This window comes from Ruditapes philippinarum, unplaced genomic scaffold (assembly GCF_026571515.1).
Source record: "Ruditapes philippinarum isolate M1 unplaced genomic scaffold, ASM2657151v2 ctg7390_1_1_1_1, whole genome shotgun sequence".
In the NCBI taxonomy this organism is placed as follows: Eukaryota; Metazoa; Mollusca; class Bivalvia; order Venerida; family Veneridae; genus Ruditapes; species Ruditapes philippinarum.
In genome coordinates this window covers 1-13,548 of record NW_026858906.1, presented here as the reverse complement: position 1 = coordinate 13,548, position 13,548 = coordinate 1, and the positions used below count along the sequence as shown (strand labels likewise).

The following is a 13,548-nucleotide window of genomic DNA, read 5'->3' as shown; positions in this document are numbered from 1 at the left end:
AGAAAACAACTTGTGCATGTTTTCTGCACTCTGACTATACAGTAGATTAATATTAAATTATTCTTATATATCGGTTCTTATTCTGTTACAAAAATGAATATTGATTTGTGCAAAGTTTCTGCAGCACACATTAAGCATCAGAATGTTTACACGACAAGTACCGGAAGTTTCCTTAAGGTTACTTTTGAATTTGTAAAATTCACGACCCAACATTGCAAATCTTAGGGCACTCGTAAAACTTCAATATTGTAACACAAGAAGAACCGGTAGTTTCCTGAAAGTTGCCCTTCAATTTGCTGTAAAGCAATTCTTCCTGGTAATGCCCGTGGTAAATATTCGTTGATGTACTATATTCTTGAATAATTGAAACAAAATTGTATCAAATGAAATATAACATTTGATTAAATATGAAGATCATCCTTTTGAAATACTTTTGATATTTTTATTTAAAACAAAATCGATTCGTTTTTTATTTTCTAGAGCAATTGTTACCATTTATTCTAGTAACATCTCTAAGTCAAACTGTATAAATGAGAACTATGATGGTTGAGTTAAATTAATTTATTAATTTCTAATATGACACTTTCCTCAGGCGTAGAAAAAGTCTACAACATTCAGTGTAGTGAGGCATCTAATGTTAATTAAGACTTTATATTTTATTTAGTTTGAAACTGCATAATAAGAACGAAAATATATTTCAGAAAGCTGGAAAAAAGTAAGACAAAAAAACTAATGGTTTCAAAAAAATATTTTTGTTTTGAATACCAGCATCTTTCTTTATTTATATTGTCAAGGCATTAACCATAGATCTAGCTATTGCATTCTTCCAGCATTTGCACTAGCTTGAGAAGTTCGTCAGTTGCAATGTCGTTTATCAGAAAATATCAATTTTCTTCAAGACACATTTTGGCATAATTGATTATGCTCTGGTCGATAGTGTATCATGTCTTAAATTTCAATCGACGTCACGTTTTGTTAACGTGTGATCTGTCGTCACTACTACATCCCAATAATGACAAAACGTATCTGTAAGCGTTTCACTTAATGTTTAGAAAAAGAAAACACTGTATTTCCAATTCATACGCCGTAAAGGGTTCGCAATTTTGCTTTTATTTATTAGGTTTTTTCTCACTCTTCTCTTTATTATAAAATATATACTTGTGCATCACATTTTCTTCTGTCCATATGTTAGTCTCGTCTATAGCTATTAGGTCTGTTTTGTACAATCCCGTTTCAGTGATTTTTGTCCGTTTATTTGCGATTGCAAGTCTTTTATATCTCTGTTTTATATTTTGTCTGTTATATGCGTGGTAAACAATCATACCCTCTATACATTTCTATGATCGACAATGTGTTTGACAGGTAATCATCAACATTTAACACGTCTATCATGATTTTTTCTTCGAGTCCTGTATGTAGTTTTTGGTTCTTATTGTCTGCTTACTTTTTATTTTGCAAAGTAATAAATATTCCCCTATAACATTCCACCTTTAAAAAATTTTTATGTCTCTGGTTTGATCGACTTCAACAAAAAAATTTCCCTATCCTGTTCAAACCCCAGTTTATAGTCCGATGAAATTAATTTTTTACAAATTATCTTACGGGCAACCCTTTTCCATTTAGTATTTTTCCCAAATGTAAATAAAAAAATGGTTATCTCGCAAATGAAGTGACACACATATAAGTTACATACATGTACATCATGTACATATTTATCGTCATTCACGGATATAGACTTCCAAGAAAATCCGAAATAAAAGGTATACATAAATTGATAGTAAATCAATGATAAGTCAATAAATCAATGATCAATGCCAAAAGCTAAAGCATTTGAACATATAGACCAATATTTAAACTTCAAAATAAGTTGTTGTTGTTGTTTATATCGCCCATTCTACGAGTAACATAATTATTCAATTCATTTGAACATCAATAAATAAAAAGAAAACATAAATGATTCAACAACTACACATACCTGTGCTCTGTAACATGTTTTATTGTGGTAATTCTATTTAATTAAAAAATGTATGCAGATAAAGAGCAGCATATTTATCAATTTATCAAAGAATGTAAATAAAACGCCTCCGATTCAGTATTCCACACAATAAGACATAAAAGATAACCGTTAATAATTTATAACCTCGGCCAATCTTTCCAAAGATTAGTATCTCATTATCACTGCATAATTTACTTTTAATCATTTCTACCTGTAAATAGAAATATTCTTCATTGACTGTAATCCAATTTATAATTAATATCATTATCTGATATCTCGAGATTTATAGACAGATGTCGTGTCTAAAGTCCTTGAAAAAATGTGGCTGATGCTTGCATTAATTTTAATAAATACAATTGAGCTAACTTTAAAATTGTTGTTTGAATGTATTTTATATATCGATTGTAGTAAATAAATTACACTACTTTAATCTTAACCATTTTTTCACCTTCATGTTGAGTTGTTATAACAAACCTGTGAAAGATTTTTAGTGTCTAAACCCATATGAAAAAAAAACAACAAAAAACAACCGGATAACTTAAGAACGCCCGAAACGACAAAATGTAGCAATGTGCTCTTTGCTGTTACTAATATATACACATATCTCAGCATTTTGTGTTTTTTCACACTTTTGAGTGTAACTTATATGGTAAGTTTGTGAGCATATTCTTTCTCCGAACATACACACTGATATATGTAGAGATTGATATCATCATTATTTTCGCCAGGTCCAGACTCACATCCATGTGCTAGCTGGTACTTGTTTTTCTTCATCCGACGGCAAGGACATTTCATTGTTTACATGATCAATTTTCAAAACATCAATTTTATTTTCATCTTTGGAAGTATTATGTCGTCGTGTTTTAGCTTTGGTCATTGGCATACTGACGTCAGTGTAATATGGATTTAATGATATATGATTCTGATTATCATAATATTTAGAGTTTTCAGGATCAGCCGCCTCGTCATTATATAGAAAAAGAGAAGGCTCACTGCATCTCCTTAGCTCACTGTAGAACAAAGATGTATGTATACTTTCCTCATCTAGAGATGTTGCGCTTTTCTTAAAAGTATCACTTAATAAACCACGTTTATTTTTCTTACGTTTCAGTGTTTTTAAAAACGGTTTCTTTTTCAACATCATGGAAAGGTCGTTGTTTATGTCCGCACAATGCTTTACCATTGAGTGTCCTTGAGAAACAGTATTTTGCTGATTCTGTCGGATAGGTTTATTATTCCAATATGTCTGTGGGACAGTGTGATGTTCGAAATCAACGGTATCTTTTCTCTTAGCAGTTTTAATGTTTTCAATTGTATCTACTCTTTCTTTGTCGGACTGTTTAAATATGACATCTGCAAGCACATCTGCGAGTAATACCTGTTTCCTTGCTACTATAGATTGACAGTATATATCATGGTCGTTCTTTTCTAAAGTATCATCTTGACTTTTCTCAGCCCAATCAGCGTAAGATATCTTCGGTTTATTTTCGTTGTCATTTCCGCTATCAATTATGAAAGACTGAGCATCGTCTTCTTCTCCTAAACCTTCGTTGTAATTTTCTGAATCGGCAGTCATAAACGACGAATCTACGCTATGTGTGTTCGTTAGAATTGACCTGAAAAAAGTAAACGATGTGAAACTTTTAGTTTTATTCTGTTATGATGTGTAAATGAAAAGTAGTCCGCGTCATTGAACGTCTGTTAAATATCGATCTTTAAGCGTTATTTAGAAATCATTTAGTATTAGTTTTCAGTCACTTAAAGTACTTGTAAATAACTGGGTTGCTATCAAGGCAATCCGGACCGAGCTGTACCGACTGCTGAGATATGTCCAAACAACGTTACGATCGGCGTAAAAATCAATCAGTTAAACAAAAAAAAAAAAAAAAAAAAAAAAAGAACGTCCGATAATCAAAAATATTTCCATTTCTTACCTAGCTCTTGTAATCTTCTTATCAAACATGTCTAAGTCAGGTCGCAAAAATCTGAAAAATCTGTTATATTCTGCTTCCTTCTTCCTTCTCACCATCAGACGCCGGTGATAGAACGCAAACGACACTGCCAGGAATAGAAGTAATCCGAGTGCAGTGATGGTTGAAAATAACCAGCCAAATGACGGCTTGGCTCTACCGTCATCCGTGCTACCAGTCATCTGCATCGACAAGAAAGAAAAATAATAAAGATATCAAGTAATTTACAGCTCACGGTAAGAGAATCGGGCTATACAGTAACTGAACTAAATAAATAAACACACTGAATATAAATCATTTGCTATTTATTAACAATAAAATGTATAAAATATACCGGTACTAAAAAATAAAAGGTTTTTTGTAAAATACTTTATGAACCCATTTTAATTCTTTTAACGACAAAGAATGTACCGGGAGAACTAACTCTGCTGTGCTTTTATTGTAAATCAATTTGATGCAGAGTAAAATTATCTTATAACAAGTATTTGATCAAACCAATGTTTTAATCAATAATCAATGAATACATAAATCTGCCATTATCTGTTTTGAAACGACTGTTTGGAACAAAAATGCGATTGTTTCGCATATATAGTTGGTCATATATGTTGATTAGAATTGCTCTTCAATACTTTGAATGTTAGAGTCGTCAGCTAAAAGAAATGCGGCATTTTATAAACGAAATACGTAGTGAGTGGCCCTTACTGTCTAGAAAACAGTGCGGAAATATATTTTCTATCGTCATTTTTTCACTTTGTTTTTTCATGGAATATTTATTACATTGAAGCCGCATTACAAATTATAAGGTTCATACTCATCTCTATAATAAGGGTTACTAACGTCTGAATCTAATATTATAAGTGGTTATTGTACATTGTTTAGTATAATACTGAATTCTATTGGACGTGTACACAGCTGTCAAGCATATAAGTGCTAGACGAGTCTGATAAAGATGTTGCAATTGTGTACGAGTTCAATTGAATCATTATTTTTTTAGGCCATGCTAAATGACTTCTTTATTTTACACCACCATTTTCGTCATTATGACAAAACTTTGTTGTTCAGTTACAATAAGTATTTAATATAAATTTTTGACTGTCAGAAAGAAAATTAAAACGAGGCTAGATGGGATGCAATACATGTATGTATTTGATATGAAACTTTTTGAGCCTGGAAATGAAAACTATGCTACATGGGGTGTGAGATGGATTTGAGACTCAGGAAATGAAAACGAGGCTAGATTGATAAGATGTGGTCCCATAATGATTTCTATCGGAAAACCAAGAAGTGCAAAGGCTGTAAATGCGTTAGTTATATTTTTAGGGTATGAAATAAACATTGCTATTTAATTACTGTTAAATCTTTTAACGACTTTGTTAACATTGGTCTTGGTTATAATTCGGTAGATAAATTATAAATCGTTTCTACCGTTCAAGCAATTTGAAACCCAATAATTTCTACAAAAGGTGATTTCTTTCTTAAACTTTAATGAAAACATATTAAACGCTTGTATTTTATTTTTAGCTTTTGAAATTTAATAATTTTGATAAAAATAATCGATAATGATAATCATCATGAAAATAATACATGTAGTTAAACTTATCCATGTATAAAAAATAAATATATAAATAAAAAGATTATAATAATACTTATGATAATAATTATCAATATCAAAATACAAGATTCTTATTTCATGCTTTCCAGTGTTTTATTGTAATATATCAGATGATTATATTCTGATAAACCACTAGTGAAATTTATAAAATATAATTTTCACTATAGTCGGACTATATCTGAATGCGGATGAAAAGAATATCATAACTAAATGGAATAACAGGCAGAAATAAATGCCGTCATACGTAAATTTTGCTTCTTTATGAAAAGAAAGTCGATGTCACCATACATCATGTTAAAAATGTAACAGAATTAGTGAAAATTAACAGAACTTTATTTCATGTTTTCCAGTGTTTTATTGTAATATATCAGATGATTATAAAATGATAAACCACTAGTGAAATTTATAAAATATAATTTTCACTGTAGCCGGACTATATCTGAATGCGGATGAAAAGAAAATCATAACTAAATGGAATAACAGGCAGAAATAAATGCCGTCATGCGTAAATTTTACTTCTTTAGGAAAAGAAAGTCGATGTCACTATACATCATGTTGAAAATGTAACAAAATTAGAGAAATAAAACAGAACTATATTTCAAAATTGATGATGTGACATCATGATATAATGACGTCACAAAGGAGAATGCGCGACGTTACGCGGCAAAATCAGTAAATTATTTAAAGTCACTTAAAACGCATGAAATAAAAAGAAAATTTATTTGTTTTACATATAAGATTGAAATATATTTCATTCGTGAACACCAGCTATTATATTTTCACTCGTGGCTACGCCACTCGTGAAAATATTGCATCTGGTGTTCACTCAGTGAAATTATATTTCGATCTTACATGCAAAACAAACAAATATCCTCTATATATTTCAAAATTGATGATGTGGCGTCATGATGTGATGACGTCACAAAGGAGAATGCGTGACGTTACGCGGCAAAATCCGTAAAAAAATATTTAAAATCACTTAAAAAGCATGAAATAAAAAGAAAATTTATTTGTTTTACATATAATATTGAAATATATTTCATTCGTGAACACCAGCTTTTATATTTTCACTCGAGGCTACGCCACTCGTGAAAATATTGAATCTGGTGTTCACTCAGTGAAATTATATTTCAATCTTACATGAAAAACAAACAAATATCCTCTATATATTAATCGCAATTTTTAACTTAATATTGTCATTGACATTTTTATATGATTGTATAAAATTGATAGAATTTATAAGGGTCTTTGCATCAGCAAAAAAATACCATATTCTCCCGATATCCTTGTATAACAATTATTAGATCTTCAAATTATAGCCAAAAGCCTTGACGTTGCACAATCTTCAATAATATTAAAACACACATGACATTGATTCAAACTATGAAAGCAAATCCATAAAAAAAAATATATATATATATCCTACCACTGTTGCATTGCTCATCATGATTGCGGTATCCAACAATGATCCATATAAATCATTTTGGTACTTTCCAATTTAACAATGAATACGTGCGCCTTTACATGTTTTGCAATGGTAATGTCTAAATGCTAATAATTTTAGAAACACGATTTTTTTCATTAATTACGGTTATGAAAAATATATAACAGCAGATAAAAGCGTTCTTAGTAAAGCAATCTCAAACAGAACAAGCAGTCCTGGAAACAAAGTTCAAAGCTGCCGTAGACAGTCAAGTGTGATATATAATTCAAGCAGAGTATCGATTACAGGTGATAATTTGACGTAAATGTCCATGTGATATGTATGTATTCACTTAAGTTAATAACTATTGGTTTTCATTTAAATAACGATTTTAGATTTAATTGGGTTATAAATTAAATAAAAACAGTACATTACAGGGACTTGCAACCTCGATTGGTGTCGGAAGACAGAAAACGAAATTCCGTGCATTTTCTTCTTCCTAATTTTGTAATTTATAATTTTTTGACCACCTGACCAGAATCAACTACTTTCTGTTAAGCTGATATATTCCTGAAATGAAATTAAACCAATAGAAATGATGAAATATGACGAGATAGAGATTTAAAAAAAAAACCTGACACGGAATCCAACATGCATTGTTAATAGCATTTTTGTAGTGTTAATGAGGATATTAAAAAAGATAGACTCCTAATAATTATCATAACAAGTCGTTTAAAGCGATGTATTTATTAGAAAATTAATTGCTGTACAGATATTTGAAATATTTCAATGTCCTATTTCAACAAATCGTGTTGCATTCAATTTGCCAAGTTATCTCTTTGGAACTATACAGTGTGTTGGCTTTTCAAAGCAAATCGACTGACGAAACTTTAAGGATTCTGTATTTATCTATATTCTAAGATAAGAGCCGTCTACCTGCGACATCTTTATCGATTGACCGTCTCTACAGTTATAATCTTTTCTTCAAAAGTACGGTCTAGCTGCGTTCTTTTGCTTTCCTTTCATAAAGCTTCATGAATAGCATACCTTAGAAAATCTTGGTTTTATGAAGCTTCGAATGATCGATATAATCACACAATTATTTCTAGTCAAATTAGAATCAATAAATCACTCAACTTATGTTGACAAAGCTTATCTGTTGTTCAATATTGCATCTACTCCAGTATTTAGGTAAGGAGAAAATTAGATCTGCGATCCGATCCAACCGTACTGCAGTATTGGTTGGAAACCAAAGTGCTTCACAAGTATTTCTAGACTTTTGAATGTTTGGTTTTGAATACAATATAGCTTGGGAATGCCTGTAGAAATAACGAGCAAATACTCACAAAAAATCATTTTTAAACTTATTGTAAGAAATGTTGTTTATATTAAATGCCTAGTTATTGCTACAATCTGACACTTAATCCAAACAAATAAAAGCATTGTTATGATTATATGAATTAACATATTTACTTTTCATAGGGCGAACGGTCAGTCTCCAAAATAAGTGATGTTCGTTCATTTACATTATTTTGGCACATCAAAATGTGATCGAGGTCGCGGTTGAAAATTTGAAATAATTTATTGGTAATTTTAAATAAATTATAAAAGATAACAAAGCAACTTTATTTGCAAGTATAAAGCAAAAATTAAAGAAGCAGATTACAATTTGATGAACACCCCCACCGAAATCCCTTCACCAACACTATGACACGGTTAAAAATTTGAAATAATTTATTTGTGATTTTAAATTGATAGTAAATGATTATGATGCGATATTTTATAAAATATAAATCAACATTTAAGAAACAAATTGCAATTTGATTCAAGAACATCCTCACTGAAATCCCTTCGTGTAAAGGGCTTTGGATATTTATGAATCTATTAAACTTATATTGTTTATGTTAAACATTGATGTCAAACTTTTTAACCCAGTTGCTTAACAATGTTCAAGATTGAACATATATTACTACGTTTTCTAAAAGAAGAAAGACATATTGATCAATCGATGAGGTAAAAGCTTCTAAAATATTTACGTGTTCAATACATCAAAGGCTTGCGTCAAAGAAATATTTCCTGAGATACATTGACAAAGTCATAAATGGAAACGAATGTTATTTTGTTGCGAAAAAAGAAAGACAGAAAACAACTTGTGCATGTTTTCTGCACTCTGACTATATAGTAGATCAATATTAAATTAAAATTATATATCGGTTCTTATTCTGTTACAATAATGAATATTGAATCGTGCACTATCTCCAGTACCCGTAAAGTTTCAACATTGTAACACGAGACGTACCGGAAGTTCCTGAAGGTTACCCTTGAATTTGTAAAGAGTGCCCTTAAAATTCTTTCCGCTAATGCCCGTGACAAATAACCGTTGGTGTTCTATACTCTTGAGTAATTTAAACACGATTTTATTAAATGAAATATAATATTTAATTAAATTAGGAGATCATATTTTTGATATACTTGATTAATGTTTTTATTTAAAATAAAATTGATTCTTTTTTATTCACTAGAGCAATTGCTACCATTTATTCTAGTATCATCTGTAATTCAAACTGTATAAATGAGAACTATGATGGTTTATTCAATTAATTTCTAATATGACACTTTCCTCAGGCGTAGCAAAATCTTCAACATTAAGCGAAATGAGGCATCTAATGTAAATTAAGACATTAGATTTAATTAAGTTTGAAACTGTATAATAAGAACGAAAAGATATTTTAGACAGCTGAATATAAATGTAAGACAGAAAAGCTAATGTTGTTTTTGTTTTTAATTTAAATTTTAAAATGTATAAGAAAAAGGAAAAGAGCGTATGATAAAGCTAAAGAAAATCAAATAATGTAGAACACTTGAATAAATATAAAACATTAAGAAACAAAACAACTCACTTACTTAGAAATGCTAACTCTGAATATACTAAGAAATTGTCGGAAAAAAAATGAAAAATAAAAATCTAAACACATCTGATTACTGGAAAATCCTCAAACAATTTATTAGGTCTGCAGTAAATAGTAATGTTAAAATATTAAATGATAATGGCAACTTGTTGACATCTGACACTGAAAAGGCAAACTTACTTAATATGTTTTTCCAATTGCAATCCTCACTTGATGATAAGAATAAACATGTCTCTAACTCTAATATTAATCATAATAATAATAACAATAATAGTAACCTTGATATAATACATATTGTTACGCTCTAGTAGTTGAGAGTCTCTTTGCACCTGGTCTTCTTTGTTGCATATGGTAATTCTAGGCTAGAAGTTGTCGACTGGAGTTCAAAAGTTTGCTGCACTCTTGTTGAAACCAGTATATCAAGACAGTATAGTTTTGGTAGCTTTCTAAGGCCTGTTATTTATGGACCAGGTACTACTTATCAGAACTTTGCTAGAGTTCTGGGCTTCACCAAATGTTTGAGTTATAATAAGAAGAACAAATAAGTCTGTTTCAATTTTGACGTTTCACTTGAATTTATTTATCAAGTATATAGAAATTTAGTATATTTCAACAGTTAATAATTAGACTTGAATAACATTAAATAAATAAATGAGATCAAAACATGTATGCATCAATGTTTGCATTAGCAATATACAGTAAATCAATTCTTACAATTGCTATTATTTCTCTAAAAATGCACGAGATGATACGGTATCCAGAAAAATACACGAGTCTTTAATTTAAGACTGACAGATTCGCCGAATTGAGATACCAGTTGAACTAAGCATAAAAAAATCTATATCAAGTACTACATGTAATTCTTTGTTATATAATAAACAAGAATAAAAACTCTATATAATGTGTAAATTTAACTTTTCTGAACAATTTAGAATGACTGTTGTAAAGTTATCACTTATGAAAAATATTTATCTTCAAAAATCTAGAGCGCACCTTAAGTTTAAAATACTGACGAAAACGTCCGTAAGTTCGGAGCAAGAAAAAAATGTGTGAAGCCAAGATTACTTGTGAGCAGGGTTTAAATACTAGCAGAGCTCACAGCTCACAATGTGTGATGTGGGGCTCACAGTTCACATGTCTGTGATGTGAGACTCACTGCCCACCAGTGTGAGATGTGCGGCTCACAGCTCACAACTGTGTATTGTGTACAAAGTGCAAGGTGCTCTTAATAATAAAAATCATCAATATCTTACTTAAAAATATAAGGAAAAATACATAATTCATATATAAATCACTCATTTACCTCTTTCTTGAATTAAACATCATTCTTCGTAAAAATACGCTAGTTTAAACAATAATAAACAAGATTTCAAATAGCCCGCCTCTGACTGTTGCTAGTAGCAACTTCTCACAGTCAATTCCAAGATGGCGGATCTGCACAATACAGAACGAGGTCAAATATAAAATATTAAAATGTGAAGGATTTAACAAGTTTCTAGAAAAGTTATCTTGCAGAAACATTCATAAACACGGATTAATTTGATATGCAACGTAAATAGTGACTTATAAGAGGGATTATTCAAATTACATGGAAAGATAAACAAGTCGTGAAAACACATGACACAACAGATTCTGGCATGGAAAACATATAGGGATTTCACTTCTTACAGACTAGAATAAAATCTGGCATGATACGTGACATTGATCTGATGTCTTGTGAAAATTTACTAAGACACCAGTCAACTAATGTGCTATTGCCAGTAAAAGCTTCAAAAACGAAAGTAGGATCAATGAATGACAGAAAGTAAAAATGAACAAATGAAGTAAACAGGTAAACTTTTCTAGATCATTACAATATTACATATGAAGAGGTTCAGGACACTCTAAAAACACTAAGTGTAGGCAAAGCATCAGGGCCTGATAATATTAATAATAGAATTCTAAAGGAACTGTCAGGAGAACTTGCTGTACCTCTTTGTCGTCTATCTAATAAATCAATAAGAACTTCAAAAGTCCCGTCACAATGGAAGCTTGCCAACGTCTGTGCAGTATATAAGAAAGGAGACCCAACAATTGTTTCTAACTATTGACCAATATCACTCCTAAGCACAGTTAGTAAAACTTTAGAAAAAAATATACATACTGGCATGCGAGCAGTTCCCGTACAAAAATCGTAGTGACTTAAACATTATTTTTTATTACGCTCACTCACCACAATTTGAATGTTACACATCAATATTCAGCTCGTCACACAAATAATGGAAATTCCATGATGTTCTAAACATAGAACAACCCTTAGTTATGAGGCCTCATAAGGGGTACCGAAATTATCCATTTTTTGTTTGAAGAGAAGTAGTTCCCGTACATAAAATTTAACCCATTTATAATTATACAAGTTTGTTATATCGGACCTATTTTTCATTTATAATTTTATTGAACAGAGCATTTTCTAAGAGATAACTAGATGTAATTGGAAATAGAGCGTAGACTAAACGCTGGTATCTATTACCCCGGTACGTTACCCCAACGCATTCACAATGCAATGGCATGCTTGCATGCATGATAGTTTACGCATCAAAAGCCATAAAATTATTTAATATTGTAATATTGGCCAAAATTCTGATAATTAAACAAGTTTTCATCACATTGCCTACTTATCTGTAAACAGGTTGGTATCAGTGGAAAACCCTTTAACAGGCTCACGTGCCAGTATTTTTTGCGCATGCGCGCATGGACGGAATCCCCCAGAGAAAACAAGGTCAGTTTTGACAACGCACAGGTGGAAAGTGATTTCAAATGAGACTTTTTATACGTACTGCCGAACTGACACTTAGATTTTGTCTGGTTTATGCATCTGCTTGATTTGAAATGAATTTCTGAAGAATGCAAGTAAAAATCAAGCGTTTAAATGTAAAATACGGGTACTGCTTCTGTACGGGAACTGCTCGCATACCAGTAAGCATATTTTCAACTTCTTTGTCTCAAATAACACAATAACTTCATTGCAATCTGGTTTTGTTCCAAACGACTCGACTAATCAACTTGTTTCTATATATAACACATTTTGTAAAGCCCTTGATGATGGCAAAGAAGTAAGAGCTGTTTCCTGTGATATATCCAAAGCTTTTGATCGTGTTTGGCAGTTGGCACAAAGGTTTTATTTCTAAGGAATAAATGGTATGTTATTAAATTGGTTTCGCGATTATCTTTCTAAAAGAAAACAAAAAGAAGTTCTTCCTGGCGGCTCATCACAAACGGCTTCTGTCACAGCTGGTGTGCTACAAGGGTCTATAGTAGGTCCGCTCCTTTTCCTCATATATATTAACGATATTGTCCTTGACATAAATTCATACATCAGATTATTTGCAGATGATACAAGTTTGTATATTATCGTTGACAATCCTGCTACCGCTGCTATAACACTTAACCCAGATCTCGAGAGAATTACTGAATAGGCAAACAGATGGCTTGTTACTTTCAATCCAAATAAAACTAAATCTGTCATTTTTCCCCGTAAGGTTAATAGGCCTGTTCATCTTCCCCTTTGTATGAACGGAATACAAATAAATGAGGTGACCACTCACAAACATCTTTGGAGTAATTTTTCATCTGAAGGAACTTGGCATACCCCATAAACT

At 31.1% G+C, this 13,548-nt stretch overlaps 1 protein-coding gene across 1 annotated transcript; it reads right to left on the bottom strand.

Annotated features, from left to right (window-relative positions):
* Positions 1-2,621: 2,621 nt before the first annotated feature.
* On the bottom strand, positions 2,622-7,221 carry LOC132754636 (uncharacterized). The gene is made up of 3 exons (XM_060745295.1): positions 7,005-7,221; positions 3,931-4,148; positions 2,622-3,612 (listed from the first exon to the last, which is right to left on the bottom strand). Exons 1-3 carry the CDS (start codon positions 7,023-7,025, stop codon positions 2,733-2,735), a joined length of 1,119 nt encoding a protein of 372 aa, XP_060601278.1. The 5' UTR covers positions 7,026-7,221; the 3' UTR covers positions 2,622-2,732.
* Positions 7,222-13,548: the final 6,327 nt, after the last annotated feature.

Coding starts and splice junctions, on each gene's coding strand:
- LOC132754636 (XM_060745295.1), bottom strand. CDS start 7,025: ATGATGAGCAATGCAACAGTG. Junction 4,149..7,004: donor TGATGAGCAATGCAACAGTG/GTAGGATATATA, acceptor TTGTCGATGCAG/ATGACTGGTAGCACGGATGA. Junction 3,613..3,930: donor AAGAAGATTACAAGAGCTAG/GTAAGAAATGGA, acceptor TACTTTTTTCAG/GTCAATTCTAACGAACACAC.